Genomic DNA, 16,830 nt, shown 5'->3' on the forward strand with positions numbered 1-16,830 from the left:
GGAGAAACTAGAGCACAGAGAGGCACAGCAACTCTCCCAAAGTCACACAGCTTCTGAATGACAAAGCTAGGATTTGAATCCCAGAGATCTGGTTCCAGGACACGGATGTTCCTGACTTAGGAGACGTTGTCTCTCAGGTGTTGGAAGAGAATAGAAAACTTATCACTTTTTGTAGATGATGTAGAAACCTAAAATGTTCAAAAAATTTTTAAAAATTAGAATGGGTGTCAGTAGATGTCTGTGCAAACCAAAGGTGTGCAAACATTATCCGTTCCCTTGATGCCCTTAGGACGGGGCCTGATGTGTGGCTCGGAGGTGCCTTACTCAGAGCAGCACCCGGGGCTTCGGCCCCAGTGGTGACGGGGGGGGGGGGGGGGGGGGGGGGGGGGGGGGAAGAAGCAGTCGGACTGGTGCAGGTGCTCAGAACCCGCCAAGGGGAAGAGTAGGGTTGGGGCCGTGCACAGGACACGGGCAGAGCCCAGGGTTCTGCTGGAGGGCGATGCCCTCTTCTGAGGTGGGGAAGGGTGGGTGGGGGGCACCCGGAGCTCAGCTGGGGCCAGGCAGAGTCTGAGCTGCTTGTCAGACGTCTCTGGGGGGAGGTCTGGAACTTTCTAAAGTTGGACGATGGTGCTACAAATTCACTGACCTCCTGTGGACACCGTCCTGGCTCCGCTTCGGCCCCCCGACGGCAGGTGCAGCTCAGGCCCCCGGTCCCCCTCCCCCGCCTCCTTCACCAGGCGCCTGATGGGAGGGAGGGCCACCCTTGGTGTCACCACCACCCCAGTCTCTCCAGCAGGATTCAGGCTGGGGCAGCGAGACCCCACGTGGGGTCTGTAGGGCGTCGGCTCTGCCCTGAAGCGGGGAGGGGGCCTCCCGGAGAGCCAGGCCTCGCCTCTCGTCCTGCAGAACAGGCCCCGAGCGATTTGATATTCACGGGGTAAACAGGGCTGAGGGGGAGCGTTGGAACCACTTAAGGAAATAAACAGCTTTCAACACCCTCGAGGCCGTGGGAAGCACCTGCTCTTGTAATTAATGTGCCAATTAAAATAATTATTAAAGCCATTAAAACAGATTCCCCAAGAACCGCTCCTGACAATGTGCTTGCTCACTCGTCCCCACCCTGCAAGATGACGATACGGTGAGAACGCTGCGGCTCCGTCCCTAAGACAGGCTCCAGGGCAGACTGTCCACCGTCCGGCCACCGTCACCATCAGTGGAGCCCCAGGTTCTGGTGGAGCCCGTGGGGAGGGCCGGGGGAGCCCCTCCTGCCACCTGTCAGCTCTGTGCTGGTCTCAGGGCAGGGGAGCCCCGCGTGGCCCGAGTCTCCTCTGGGCTGGAAGCTGTTTGTCCTGTGTCCTTGCTGGACGCCCACAGCCTCTGCACACAGGTGGCTCTGGCAGCGAGATGAAGACAACAGCCCGAAGCAGCCACCCCCGAGGACCCCACAGCCGTGACATCCCTCTTCCCGAGCAGAAGGTGCCTGAGCGTCCCCGAGGGGGACTGGGGCGGCCCTGACAGCCCTGGACCCCAGCCTGGGCACGGGGCAGCCAGAAGCCAGACAGGACAAGCACCCCTCTGCATCCTGCCTCCAACAGCTGGGACAGTTAGTTACTGCTCTGAGCCTCAGTGTCCCCAACTCTGAAATGGACACCTGTCCTGGAACCAGATGGCCCCTCTGGAGGCTCAGAGAGGTGACGTCTATGGCAGACCTCACACAGCCCTGGCCTATAGCGTGTTGGTGGCATTAGCAACAGTCACAAGGAAGAGACAGGGTTGTCCTGCTGGTCAGCTGGTGCCCTGAGCCAGAGCGGTCCAGCCCTTCCATGGGTCTGTTCTCAGGCTGCCAGCCACCCAGGGGTCCCTCAGCCCCAGCGGGTGGGTGGCCTTCCATGGAGCTCAGGGAAAGAGCCCAGCCCTGGGCCAGAGCCGGGCCCCAGACTGACATGACCGCTCTTAGCAGCACCCTCTGGGCCAGTTGCTCAACTTGGCCTGACCTCAGGTTCCCGGTCAGCCCTCTGCTCCCGGGCGTCTCTGAATATCTGAGCTTTGTCCTTCAGGGCAGAAGAAGGGGAGAGCAGGGCCGAGGCCAGCTCACGCAGGCCCTGACCGGTGATGCCGGGGGTGGCCCCCATCCTAAGGGCCAGGAGGCTTCACTGATGAGTTTCAAGCCAGGTGACAGGGACAGAGAGTGTCTGACAGGCCCTGGCAGCAGAGGCCTCTTCTGGATCTTAATGAATTCCTTGCCATCCCCCTCTCAGCTCTCGGGTGGGGGCTGACCTCACCTCCTTTGAATGGTCACTCAAGGGGGTCCCTCCCTGGACACTTACAGCCACATGGGTCTGGTTCCCAGCGCACGTGAGGTCGACCCTCTCCAGGGGAATCTGGAACTTTCTGCCACAGTCCCACCCCTGGCCTTCACCGGGCGGGTGGCCGGGTGCCCCACGCGCACCTTGGAGGGCTGAACTCAAGAACAGGAGGGCACGGGTGCCCCCCACACCCAGGCCAGGAATCCTGGGGCCTCTGACATCTGCTCAGACACCGACGGGGCAGAGCCTCGCCGTCCCCAGGAGGCCTGTCACCAGGCTCCCATTGTGAGACCTGAGGTGGCTTCAAGGCCCCACACAGGCCCTGCCCAGCCCTCATTAATCCCAAGCAACGTCCTCAGCGTCATGGAGACTGGGGAGAAAGGCAGAAGCAGAATATTGAGCCAGAGGAACGGGGTAGACGCGAGGTGCTGAGCTCATGGGACGGGGTAGACGCGAGGTGCTGAGCTCATGTGTGACACGGTGCAGGGGGTCGGTAGTGGAGCGGTTGGGTTCAGAGAGCCTGGACCCAGTCAGTGCGTCCATGCCCTGGTGGGGACTCACTGAGCGGTAACTGTAGGAAGATGGGCTGGGACTGACCAGCTGGGCGTGCCCCTGGGGAGGGGACTCTCTGTGCTCCCTGCGCCACGTTCCAGCCGCTTTCCCCCCCCACCTGCTTCACCACGATGTTGTGCCTCATCTCAGGCCCTCAGGAAGCGGCTGACCAGCCATGGACTGAGGCTCGGAAGCCACGGGCTCCACACGGCCTTTCTTCTGTACATGGTTCTTGTGGGGTCTCGTGGTCATGGCTGCCAAAAAGCTGACCCAAGCACCCGGCACGGAGTCTGCGCTGTGCGAGTCATTTAACCACTGCGGTCAGTCCTCCTGTCGCGAGCGCTCAGCTAGCCGCACGGGTCCTTCTCTCCGAGGCAGTGACCACAGCCTGGAAGGCTCACTGCGTGGTCTTTCGCACAGCACCTGCCAGTCCCATTCAACTACAGGCTCCGCGACACTAGGGCTGCGCTGTTCTGATTCCATGCTCTTTTCCCAGTGCCTGCACATAGTAGGTGCTCAAGAAACAGCCACTGGGTAACGGAACACAAGCCCCAGCGTCGAGTCATTGGTAGAGTCCTGAATAGTCTGAGGGTTATGAGGTCCCACCCGGGGGTGGGGGGTGGCAGTGGGAGGAGGAGGGAGGGGAGGGGAGGGCTTAAGGCCTCTGGGGAGTCGGGGAGGCTCGGCCTTGGCCCTGGAGGGAAAGTGGGAATGTGCTTGGGGGAGGGCAGAGAAGGGCATCGCTCTGGCATATGCCCCCACGGAGGTGGGAAAGACCCTGCCCACGAGCCCTGTGATCCGCACGGTGGGCCCACGGGGAGTGAGGGAGGAAGCAGAGCTGGAGAAGTGGGCCCACAGAGCTCCTGTCCAGAGGGGCCTTGAACGTGGGGCTGACGGCCTTGAACCTGGTCCTTAAGGTGGCGGACGCTCCTGTGAAGTGTGGGGTGGGAGGGGCAGCCACGGGAAGGGCAGGCGTGTGGGGGAGAGGCACCTGGCCGCGTCTGCCTGCAACGAGGCCGAGGGTCCTGTGGGCCTGTCCTTTCCTCCCTCGGGTCCCCGTTTCCCCCAAGGGCCTCTGTGCGCAGACCCAGGCTGGCTGGGCTTCCCCTGAGAGCTCTGGGGACACACCCAGATCCCTGGTGGCGACTCCCAAGCACAGGCCTCTGGGCGTGGCCTCTGCTCAGGACTCCAGGTGCGTGGCCTCAACCGCTGTCGCCCGGCTCCAGCCCCAAGTCCACAGGAGACTTGGCCCCGTCCTCCTCCTGCTCCTGCTCCTGCTCCCCTCTCACTCACCCCTTCCCACCCCCTCCCACACGCCCCCTCTTACGCACAGTGGAATCTGCTCTTCCCCGGGCCTCCGCTACCTCCCGAGGTGGCCTCTCCTGCTTCCCCAGGGTGACCCGTTCCCGGTGCTCCCTCCTCCTGCCGCCCGTCCTCACCCGCACTGACCTTTGACAGCCCCATCCCGACGCTGGCTGCTGCTCTTGGAAACTCCAGCTCCACCCGAGCACAAGGCCCGCCCCAGGGGCCCTGCCCCCCAGCTTCGTCCCCAGCTCCTCTCGACTCCCCTGCTCCACCCTCGCTTTGCCTTCTGTGCTGGGGACACAGGACGCTGACTGCCAGCGCGGCCTCTGGCGGAACGCTCTGCCTCCTTCCTTGGCGGGGTGGGTTTCCTGTGGCCTCCGGGATCTCGCCTGACGCGAGGGTCTTGCGAGGGTCTTTCTGGACCCTCTGATCCTTTTCTGTCTCACTGGTCTGTCCTGGTTGCATGCTCTGGTGGTGACCTGGTGCCTTTCTTGTTTGTCCTTCTAACTCTGCCCCCAAGGTCAGCCACAGGAGAGCAGGAGCTTGTGCCGGGGACCATCCGGGCTCTGGGGCTATGGATAGGTGTCCAGGAGCTGGTTACGGCCCCGCCCAGGTGATCCTGAGACTGAGCCTCTGGTGGCCCTCTCCCTGGCTACCCCCTCCTCCCTCCATGTGGCCGCTGGGCTAGGACTGGGTACAAGGCACCCTTCCTGAGAGAACCTGGCCCTGGGGGAGGCAGGGACAGGGAGAGAGAGCTGGGCCTGCTCAGCCCGGCTCCTGTCCTCCTCGCTCCCCCTCCCCCGACCCTGGAGCCACCGAGACCTGGGAGCCCCAGAGCAGGACGCGGGTCCAGGGGGGCAGCGAGGACGCGCCAGGTCCAGGGGCCGAGAGGCCGCGTATGGAGCCGGAGGGCCCACGGCGTGGGTCCAGCTCTGCTGGTCACCTGGAGAGCTCCTGCCTCTTGCCCTGAGGGCGCTGGCCCGGGCTGGTCCCCCCTGGTCCCTCGGGATGGCATCTGCCGTTTCTTCAAACAAAACGCTGTCAGGGGCTGAGGGGAGGGGGCCACGTCCCGGAGAGCCACGGTCCTCGAGGGTCTCAGCTGGGATCCAGTGAGACCCCGGCAAGACCACCGAGGGATGAGGCGGGGGACCTGCCGGGAGTGCCTTCTGCCATCGGCTCCTGGGACTGTAGGTCGGAGGGAAGTTGCGGAATGCGCCCTGCGGTCCTGCCCACGCCCCCCACTCCACTCTGCCACTGGCCGCTGGATGTTTTAAGTTACTACAAAAGGTGACAGGCCATGGCGACCACTGTTAGGCCCGGTGCCGCGGTGAACCCCGCCCTCAGCCTACCAAGCCCGTGGCTTCGTGTCCCATTTCAGAGAAGGCCTCTAAAATTCAAGACGGTTAGGTCACCGGGGGGGTCAACCCCCAGAGGGCCAGTGACCCCCGCAACCTCTGCCTTTCCACCCCGCCCCCCAGCCGCCCATCTGTCCCAGCTCTAATGGTCCCAGAGGCCACCGACCCTCCCCGCAGAGGCGCCAGGCCGGGTGGGGTCGTCTGGTCTCCCAGCTCCACCTGCGAGGAGCGAGACGCGGGAGCCGACTGCAGGGGGCGCCGGTGCCCTGTGCGGTCTCCTCCCTCCCCTCTCCTCCAGGGTTCCCTTTCCTGTGGCCTGGTGACCTGGGCTCAGAGCAGCTCTTGGGAACAAATTGTGGAGGAAGGAGACGAAGCAAAGATAGCGTGATCAAAACGGCTGAGAAAGGTTAAATTCCCGTGATTCTCTGTGGCTGCTTAATGGATTTCTATGACACAAACAGACCTTTGGCTCTGCCTGTAGGGCAGGCGACCCCCAACTAAATGAGGTCAGACGGGGTTTCCTAGAACCAAATGTCCCTTTTCCCACCTCCACAACGCCCCTGGAGTCTACAAGACCCACGCTTCCTCTCAACAGACAGATACCATCTATGGACCGTCCACACACGCCCGCCCAGAACCCAAGCAGTCTCCCCCGGCGGGGCCTAGGAAAATGCGCACGTGTTTGCATTTTTACAGCTCCCACATCTGTTAATTTAGCAAATATTGACTGCAGGAGGTGTCGAGAGAACAGCAGGGAAAAGATAAAGCTGTTGCCCTTGAAATGCTTGTGTCTTGACATGAGCAGCCCTTGAGTTGGGACCCACGAGAGGAATCGTGGAAGAGAGCACGTCTGGAACTTTCTGGAGAGGCCAGGAAGACAACATGGGCTGAGACACAGTCTCCTGGAAGAATCCATTTCTTCATTTGTAAAATAGGATTAATAGTCGAACCGACCTTATAGGGTCAACCTGGACACGCACGTAATGATGTTCCTAAAGCTTCAATAATGTAAAGGGTCAATAATGTTCCTACCCAAATTAGTGCTAGCGGCATTACTGAACAAGTCCCCAGTGCACAGGAAGCCGTCAGTCGAGATTATTCCGTGTCATTCATTTCTGGCCTAGGACAGTAGGTAGATTGACTGTTACATGACAGCCTCCTACTGGCCAAGTCTGGAATTGCACCTCAGCTCTATTAGCCACTCCATATTCCCAGAGCTGTGTGCATGAGCTGTGAAGCAGGAGCCCGCGAGACTCAGACCTGGGAGACAGACCCCTGCCACTGTGGAAGAATCACGAAGAGAGGGCGAGGAGTGCCGTGACGCATCTTTAAACTGGGCATGAACTTGTCAGATGACTACGGGGCCCAGAATCTCAGGGCCTGATGGCTCTCTTGACATCTTGTTTGGGCTTTTGAGACCCGTAGCCCCTACCCCTTCCTACCCTCCCTCACCACCTGCTGGATCTAAGAATGGCAGGTTCCAAAAATAGAATCATTTTACTGAAATTCATCTTAGAATTTCCAGGAAGGCTGGCTTGATGAACAGTCCTTTGTTAGGCGAGCACAGTGTATTCCAGAGGCCACCAGAAAAAAAAGAAAAAAGTCCACGTATCTAGTGCAGGCTGCAGGGCCACAGAACGTTCTGTGGGAGGCAAACGTTCTCTATCTGCTCCGTCCAATATGGTGACTCCATGTGGCTGGTGAGCACTCGAAATGCGGCTAATTGGACTGAGGAAATGAATTTTTTATTTAGTTTAATTTCAATTAAGTTTAAATTGAAACAGCCATATGTCATCAGTTGCTACCACGCTGGACAGCGGACCTGGGGGCTCTGACCGTGGGCCCTTCTCGAGTCTAATCTGTATTTCTGGCATCATCTACAAATTGGCAGAGCCTCTTCCCAGCTGGCCAGACCATGGGCAAGGTGTCCAAGACTCAGGCCCTCGCTCCTTCCCCCTCTCCTTCCCTCTGAGGTTCTGCCAAAGGTCTTGAGAACTCAGGGGGTGACCCCTGTAGGTCACACAACTTTACCGCCCTTCCAGTTTCCCGCAGCGAGTCCATCCCTTCATTCCATCTTTGGAAAGTTTGGGATGCTCCTATTGCTAAGACAACGTCTTTGGCCTTCACACAGGTTTGGGGCCGTTCCGTCCACCCTGGGCTGAGCAGCCAGCGCGGTCCTTCACAATGCCCTGCTTTTCCCTTCTGAAGGGACCGGAGCCCAGCCCTGGCGGGACCTGTGTAAATCTATTCACTTCTTTCCAAACCGGGCTCTGAGGCTCATTCACGGGGCGGGGGAGGGGAGCGGCTCGTGGCTAGAAAACAAACAGCAGCAGGAGGGCAGCTCTGCTGGCCAGGGCAGGGGCAGGCTGGGCCAGAGCAGGGGGCGCAGGAGGGTCCAGCTGGATGCAGGAGGCAGGAGCTCTTTGCTGCTTCTCTGCGGCCCCGGGCGGGGGCCCTGGCTCCCGGAGCCCCTGTCCAGTCGGCCCTTATCTCTCTGCCTTCAGCTGGATCCCGGGGAACAGAGGGGACCAGGGAGGGACGCCAGAGTGGCAGCAGAGAGAGAAGGTGGCAGCCTGGAGCCACTTCCTGGAATCTCCTTCCACCCTCTGCCCCCTGCTCTCCATCACAGGCAGGGCACGCGGACTCCCTGTCCCAGGGAGAGTCACCCGTCAGCTGAGGCACCACCTCGACCAGTTACAGAATTAAAAGGGCCCAGGCTTTTGGCTCTGGCGAGTGATTTGCATGTAATTTGCATACATCTGCATACCCCCACTCTGGAGGCCCTCAGTCAAAGGATGTGAAGTGAAATAAAATAAATTAGAGCAGCCTACCATAGCCTGGCCTGCAGGACCCGACACCCGCAAGAGCTGTAACTGATTCCTCAGGCAGTGAAGGCCACCGCAGGCGGGGGGTTCAGAGGCCCAGACAGTGCCCGGGACCAGGGACAGGGCGGAGAGGAAGAGGCAAGTCCGTCCAGCCCCGGAGCTGGGCTGCTTCCTCCTCCCTCCCCTCCCCCACCCCAGGAGCCTCCTGGTTTCCTGCATGGGGACCCAGCCAGGCCCTGGCGCTGTCCCTGGTCTGGCAGCTGCCACCGAGTGTGGCAGTGACACTGGATTTCTACCCAGAGTGCAGACAGCTGCTTCAAGGTGACCGAGGGCAGTGGGCACCCCCTGCCACCTTCACCCCCTCGCACTCTTCTTCTTTCCACGCCCCCCCTTCCCCATCCCTTCTAGGAGGGCGGAGGCGGGGCACGGTTCCAGGGTCCTCGGCAGTGAGCTGGAGTTAATCTGTCCCAGGGCCTCTGCCAGGTGCTAATGAGATGCTCGCAGCCTGTGTCAGCCACGCAGTCCCCACAGCCTGTAAACACGCCTCTTAGTGATTCAGTCCAGGGCCCTCGTCCACACAGGCCTTGGCTCTCCCGGGCCCACTCATCCTCCAAGACCAGGCTCCTGTGGGGTGCCTGGTGTCAGGGCTGCGCCTGTGGGGACCCGATGGAGAGCGCTGGAGCTGACCCAGAGCAGGGCGGGCGAGGAGCGTGCGATGGAGCAGAGACACGGCCAACAGCCCAGCACTCACCCGTAAATGATGAGCCCAAGAAGAAAAATGCAAGAAAGAAAGGACTGGCTGGCCCCGGGCAAGGCTGGACGGAGAGCGAGGCGGAGGGGAGGACAGAGTTCTTAGCTGAGACCAGGAGTGGCCAGGTGCCCAGGGTTCCCTCTGCATCCATGTGCAGAGAGGGTGACCCAGCTGGCCAATGACTGGGGGTTTGTAACCACAGTCCAAGAACCAGATCAGCCAGCACCCTGTTTCTGTCCGGCCTGAGAGCTAAGAACAGGTTTGACCCTTTAGAATAGTTGAGAAAGAAGTTAGAAGAGGAATATTTTGCAACATGTGAAAATCGTACAAAATTCAAGTTTGGGTGTCCATGCACAATGTCCCCCTGGGACCACAGCGGTGCCCACTCACGTACACGCTATCTGAGGCGGTTTGCCCAGCACAAGAGTAGAGTGAGAAGTTTCGACAGAGACCACGTGGTCAGCAGAGAGGGAGGCATTTACTCTCTGGGTCTTACTGAAACATGTCGCCCACCCGTCCTAGCTGATGGAAGGGGAGTTCTCTGTGGTACTCCCGCTGTGCACACCTGAGCATGATGCAGAGGAGCATCATATGCCTCTGTACCTTCTCCAGAGCCCAGCCCCAGCTCCTTCGTGGCAGAGGAGAGCATCCTGGGTGCCCCACCCAGACCCACAAAGATTGTAGAGGCCCCCGGTGCCCAAGGCCGGGAGTTCTTCTTCCTGTTACTGATGAGCCCTGCTCATCTCTGACCGCTTCCCTTCTCAGACCTCGATCCATAGTGCCAGACACCAGACTGGTCCTGCATGTAATGGGATTAGATGGCAGATTATCTCTGTAATGTGATTTTAAAGAGGACAGGGAGCCTTCTCCTTCCCTCTCCCTTGCCAAGAACATTACCCCAAGCCTCTTACTTGGGATCCCACCATAATGGTTCCTTAGTTGTGCCCTGGCACCAGGACCCACCGTGTTATCAGTAACTTTGAATTGGATACTAATGGGGCTTCCTCAGAGTGGGGACCTTTTAGGGACACAAAGGAGGCCAGAATGAGATCGATCCCGAGAGCACAGGAGAAGTTTGGGCAAGTGGTCTTTGAGGAGGGTGTCACACCAGATGGAGACCTGGCAGAGGGCCGGGACCACTCCAGGCCAGGGCAGAGCGGAGAACATAGCGACACCTGTGAGAGTATTGGGGGCTCCAAGGGCTGCGGTCAGCCCCGGCACGGCAAGGACAGCAGTGACCACTTACCCGGTACCAGACGATCTCGCGCATGCGACCGTCCGTCTTGAAATTACACTTCAAGGTCACCGCATCCCCAGCCACCACAGGGGGCAGAGGCTCAATGTTAACGGTCAGGTAGCCTGCAGAGGGAAGGAGAAGAGGCGGTGAGTAGGGAGAGGACCCCGCCCGTGGGGAGAGGGAGCGGGAGGAGCAGAGGCCCTTGACAACTGTGGACAGCGAGGGACCCGGCCTCTCATCCACGTCTCCCCATCGGCCACCTCCAGACCCCCGAGGGCCCCAAACCCAAATCATGTCTACTTGGAATGATTTTATGCCCAAAGGTAGGACCTGCTGGCCCCTGCAGGCAGCCGCAGTAAGAGCTCTGTCCATGCTGCCCCTCGGCCCGCACGTGGGGTCCCTTCATCCCTCGCCGCCCTCTGCAGACAGGGTCCCTGAGCCACACGAGGACCCTGTGCCTGGCCTCATAGTGCACGTGCCTCATCACAGTCCCAGGGAGAGAGCCCTGGAGGCCAATGCTGGCCTCATTAACACCCTGAGTTCCCGTTGTGCGCACCCTGACTCCTGAGGGAGGGCAAGGGCAGGTCCAGCCCCTCCCACAGAGGAGAAGGTGACCACAGGTGGCCACCTAGAAGGACTCTCAAATCCTAGCAAATAGCAGATGATGTCCCTGGTCCACTGCTACCCCGGGAACACCTGCCAAGCTCCTGGGCACACGGGGATGGGACTCTTGTCCTGGTAGCCACACCTTGGGGACACTGCGGCCTCCACACAGTGTCCAGCCTGGTGGGACCTCTGACCCACTCTCCTGCTCAGCAGGGGACCCGTTCTCGGGCTGAGCACCAGGCTCCTCTGATAGGCTCCTGTCCCCCAGTGACTGAGCGGTCAATCCCGTCCAATCGTATTGATGAGGAAACTGGCCGAGTCGGCTGGGATTTCAGTTGTGCAGGCAACCTGAGCGGCTCGAGCCCGGGGCCTGACCCCTGCCTGGAACTTAATGGCCACAACGCTCCAGGGAAAAAACAAGAATCGATCTCATGAGGATCAATCTGGAAGTTGGAGTCAGATTGGACCCGCGTGGCCCAGGGCTCTGGACCCCCAGGACCCAGGCCAGAGAGGGGATAGGCCTGGGCTCCCCGTCCGCAGTCTGACGTCGGCCAAGGTCAGGCTCGCGGGGACACCAGAGCCCGCGGGGTCCACCTTGGGACTCTTCCTTCCCACTGTCCCTCAGCTCACCGGCTCCCTGCTCTGTGCAGACCCTGGCCAGGAAGGAGGTGGCAGGCAGAGGGGACACAGACACAGACACGGCCGTGCCACCACAACTCACAGGGCAAGTGTAGATGGGGACAGAAGGCTCAGGGCTACAGGACGGGCACCAGGGACCCTCATCCTGCCTGGATGACCAAAGACCGGGAGCATGACAAACGAAGCCACCCACAGAAGGAGCGAGCCCAGTGACGACAGGGGTCCGCCAAGGCAAGCCGCGTCCAGACGTGAGCTAGCAATGAGGGCTCAAGGGTCCAAGCCCCAGGCTGGCCAGGCGCTGGGCTGAGTGCTTCACACACATTCACTCATTGAAAACAACAGGCTCAGAGAAAGGAGCTGGCAGGAGTCCCACGTGAGCTAGGAAAACAGAGAGGTCAAGTAACTGCCCAGATTGCACAGCTCTAAGTGGCAGAGCTGGCTTCAGACCCAGCCCTGGGGCCCGTGATAAGCACCACACGGTCACAGACCCTCCACTCGAGGAAGAGGTGGGAGGATGGACAACGTGGGCTTTCTTCTTCCTGCCTCAGCTGGGGACTTTCCTGGGGGGACCGTGACAAGAGTTCCTAATCCTGTTGGCCACAGTTCCAGGCCCACGTGGCGGCCACACGGCTCACCTTCGCCGTGGGGCGGCCCTTCTGCTTCTCACCTGCAAAGACCCTGGTGAGAGCCGAGCACCATCGGTCCACGTGCTGATGGCCCGAGACCAGAGACGTCCCCTCCCACCGGCAGGCGCAGGGAAGGCCATACCTGGGATGCAGCCCGGCCTGCCGCGGGCACAGATGGCGGCCACAGGAGGCCAGCCAGGGTGGAGGGAGGGCGCCGTTGGCTGGCAAGCCACCAGGGAACCACAGGTGCGGGCGTGGGGTGGGGAGTGGATGGCGGCAGCTCGGGGGACCGGATGGGGGAGCAGATGTCTGAGCCCTGGGACCCGCGGGGCGTGCCAGGAGAGCAGAGGACGGAGCGGCAGGGGAGGGGCTGGGGACGGTGGAGGGGTGACCTGGGGAGGGTGCTGAGCGGTCATTTCCCCGACCCTGGATCGATGGTGAGGCCTGGGATTTCTGTCATCAATTAACCTTGAGAAATGGTGGGCAGGACAGTCACACCTGGGCCCGCCTCAGGGCTTGGCGGAACCTCTCCCTCCCCCTTGTGTTTCCGAGTCGGAAACGATATTCACTGAATCTGCTCTGGGCCAGGCAGTCTCTAGACACGGGGTACGTGGGTGACATTCTAGCAGAGATGGCAACTGAATGGATGACAGAGGACACCTGGGGGTGGTTAGGAGAGGAAGGGGCGGGGCTGCTCTAGACACCCTGGGTAGGCCTCTCTGGGGAGGCTGGGGTCAGGGAAGGAGGGAGCCACGTAGGTTTCTAGGGGAGAGCATGCCAGACGGAGCTCGGTAAGTGCAAAGGCCCCGACGCTGGACAGGACCCTCCACGCTGAGGCCATGGGAGGGGTTTCCCTTAACCTCTTGCATCCTGGAGCCATCTTCAGCAGGGCACCCTGCAGGTCTGATGGGCTGAGGCAAGCAAGGCGACTGGGTGCAAAGGTAAAGGACCAGCTCTTCCCCGGGCCTGCCCAGCTCAGTGCCCTGGAGTCCTGGGGAGGACACAGGGGACACCTCGTGAGCCGATGTGCTCCTATCCCAGGGTCGGGGACGGCTCACAGCGACGCCCTGTCCTCGGCATCCCAGGCTGCAGTCCCCCGTGCTGGGCAGGGAAGCCACAGCCTCCCACGGGCCCAGCGAGCGCTGCATCACAGAGCCACGGCCGTGGCCCGCCTGGCACTTCCCCTCCCGCCTCCCCCTGTGCTGTTCAGTGGGCAGCTGCCAGCTGCGGGTGTCACGCTGGAGCATGGTGTCTGTCTGTCCATCTGCCTCTCCTTCTGGGACGCGAGCTCCGTGGGTCAGCGGAGCTGTGCAGTGGACGGGGATAGGGGTGGCTCCTCCTGCTCTCCCAGGTGCTGGCCACTCGGGCCTCGAGCCACGCTGTGAGGCAGGCGCCATGAACACGGCCTGCCACCAAGACGCACCCTGTTCCTCACATGCCCACGGAGGCAGCCCAGCCACAGCCCGTGCACACTCCCAGCTGCGTCCCTGAGATGCACAGCCCTGGCCTCCCCGAGGGCCTCCCAGGGCTCCCTCCCAGGAGGCCTGCCCAGGCCCGGTCCCCTCCAGCCTCTGTCACCTCACTCCTCAGCCGGTCACACCTCCAGCCTGTCCCCAGCCTTGTCCCTCACTCTGGGCTTGGGGGAATTCCTGCTCAGCCTTCAGGGAGCTTTCAAATAGGAATCCACGAGTTCTGCCCGGGGTCCGCAGAGGAATTAGTGAGAGATCAAGGGAGGCCGGGCTCGACCGTCTCTCAGATTGAGCAGCCCCTGACTTCACAGGTTTAACCACTACTTTGTCCTGAGAATCTAGGACAGCGACTGGCACCTCTTTAGAAGCCAAATAAATATTTGTTGAAAAAAATGAACATGGGATTCACACTTGGCAGTTTTCCAAGGATTTCTGTAATTATTATCTCATTGATCACCTTCCTGACCCTGTGGGATAGTGTCCCGTTTTAGAGGTGAGGAGACTGAGGCTCAGAGAGGCTGAATGGCTTCCTCATGATCACAGAATGCCTGCCCGCTTCCGGCCATCTCACAGGAGCCTACCCACCCTTGATTCCAAACAGAGAAGCTGAAAACACAGGTGGGGGAGGAGGACGAGGGACCAGGAAGCCCAGGAGAAGTCCCGCTTGGGGTGCAGCAGGATCAGACACCCTGCCACAGCCCAGGACACAGGTCATCCACGAGGAGAGTACAGGATGGCTGATGGCTGAAGCCGGGTCCAAGTTCAAATCCAGCAGAGGAGGTGGGAAGGTGAGGACTCTGGGCCAGGGAGATGTCTGTCTGAGGACCTGGTGGCACCAGAAGGGACCCAGGGCTGGACTGGCCAATTTGTTCCCTACATCCTGGACACACAGCCTCCACTTTGGGCCGGTCCTGCCCGGTTTGCACCCTCAAGTCCTCCCAGGACCCTGCGACAGCCAGCCGGCTTGCGGGTCCCCGCCTCTAGCCTCGTCCGCCTCACGCGCTGGCCACGCCAGAATCTCCGTGATGTTTCTACAATGCAGATCCGAGGACGCCGCTCTCCCCTCCCCCGTCTCCATTTCCTACTCCGTTGGCTTCCGATTCAGGATCAAGTTCGGAGCCGTCATGGCCAACTGGCTCCCTGATGGGCTTACCTCTCGCGGCCTCCGACTCAATCAGTCTCACATGGCGCTTGGCCACCTTGCCGCCCCCAGCCCTCCCAGAGCCCCCGCTTCTCCTTTCTGCCGGGCGTCTCCTCCTCCTGGACTGCCCGTCTGTCTGAGCTCATCTAGGGACATCTGTCCACGTCCTTCCAGCGTCAACGGCACGGTCACCCTCGCCTTGATTTACTGCGTCTGTTCTTCCTCAGAGCCCACAGACCCGTCCGCATCTCAATCACGGCCTCTGGGCTCCTTCCCAGCCCGGCACAGGGTTCTTTATCTGTCTGTCCCCAACGTCGGACTAGGGGCACCTTAAGTGGGGACTGGGGCGCGCCTCCGTCCCCTGTGCCTGCCCAGCGAGCTGCGCCTGGAAGCTGCAGCCCAGTGACCAGAGGTCACCCTGGCACCAAGGCCTCTCCTGCCTTGTCGTTGCTCTAGGGATGAAGTGACCCCCACCCCTGAGGCCCCTCAAGGTCTGCTTCCTCCTCACTCACCCCTTGCCCCTCTCTCTCGCAGGCGGATCCTCAGACACCTTGAATTACTTAGTCCCCAAATGGGCAGGCTCCGTGCTGCTCCTGGTCTACGCACCTGCTGACGGGAACACCCGCCGTCACTGTGCCCCGTCACTGTGCCGGTGGCTTCAGAGCGCCCCTCGGGCTGTAGCTTAGACAACGTGCACCTGGAGGGATCCTCAGCACGCACCCCGACGTCACCCCCTAGTGCCCCCTCACAGGTCCACCACAACCTGAATCCACGCAGGGCGCCACCCTTTCTTGCCAATGTCCCCCCACGTGGCCTTGCAGGGGGCGGACTCCTGAGCGGCCAAGCGCACGTCTGTCCACTGTGTCCTCATGCTGTGGCCACGGTGCTGGCACTCAGGACTGCTGAGGGACAAGCGAACCCACGGGGAACCAAGAGGTTCTGCAGACAGCGCAGCCGAGGCCGGGAGACCCCGTTCTGCCGGGGAGTGTCTGGACCGCGGATTTCCCAACCTAAATCTGAGCCGTCAGAGACCATCAAGAGGAAGAGCTACCCCACCTCGCCCCCTGGCAGAAGGTCAGCTCGGCTCTGGGCCACCAGGGGCCTCAAACACCGGGCAGCATTTCCAGGGAGATGTCCTTGACACGGAGGACACCCAGGCCCTGGCCCGGCCTCCCAGGCTCCTCTGAGATCGTCCCCCTCTGTGATCCCCAGCCAGCTAATCAAACCCCCCGTCAGCAGGGACGGATGTGCCCGAGCCTTGTAGTGTTATGTATTATTCATGGCCTTTGTATTATTTATCGTTAGTTTGTTTATTTATTATTAATTGTGTTTCATTATTGATGATGACGTGGTTATACTATTAATAAGACTTGGAAGGCTCTTCCGGGACCCTCAGAACCCACCCGGGCTCCCACCCGGCTCCCTGTGGGTAGAAGCCAGCGTGGGTTCTTTCTCTTCCCATTTCACGTGTGGGAGACACTGAGGCTGGCGGGACCCAGAACTTGTGCTCTCAGTCCCGGGCTCTCTGAGTGTCCGCCAGGGAAGGTGACCGTGGGAAAATCCCCATGAGGCCACGTGTGCAGGGCTGACCACAGGTCAAGGGCATGGACCCCTGTAGGGTGCTGTGCTAGACCTGCCAACGGTGGCTCCCCTGGGACCCTGTGGTCTGTCCCCGGCTTCACCAGGGTCCACACCGGGGCCCAGGGCTGTCTGCGCGTTGGCCTTGTACATGATGCCCACTCTGAGCCACGCGTCTCGGCCCTAACCACACGGACTGCCACGCGACCCGTGTCCCCGCTCCTGTTCCTCCAGGTGCGTTCCCCAGCGTCCCCTGCAGTTTTCAGGGTCACGAGGTCAAGTCCTGGCCAGGCAATGTGGCTTCCAGCCTGTTCCCTGCAGACCCCCGTCTCCCTGTCTCTGAGGCCACCTCGGTGGAGAGGACTCTGGGGACTTGGAGGAGGGTGGGGCTGGGAGAGGGAGGAGATGGGGACTCAGAGCTGCGGGGAGGAGAGCCCTCC

General features: G+C 61.0%; 1 protein-coding gene across 1 annotated transcript in view; it reads right to left on the minus strand.

Annotated features, from left to right (window-relative positions):
* IGSF21 (immunoglobin superfamily member 21) overlaps positions 1–16,830 on the minus strand; it is a gene marked incomplete at its 3' end in the record, with an annotated part of 172,172 nt that overhangs the window by 93,162 nt on the left and 62,180 nt on the right. Inside the window, exon 2 of the mRNA XM_081305456.1 lies at positions 10,341–10,453. Coding sequence (XP_081161582.1) covers positions 10,341–10,453 — 113 coding nt within the window. The remainder of the gene's footprint in view (positions 1–10,340; positions 10,454–16,830) is intronic.

This window comes from Spermophilus citellus (genome assembly GCF_964194105.1).
Source record: "Spermophilus citellus genome assembly, chromosome: 9".
In the NCBI taxonomy this organism is placed as follows: Eukaryota; Metazoa; Chordata; class Mammalia; order Rodentia; family Sciuridae; genus Spermophilus; species Spermophilus citellus.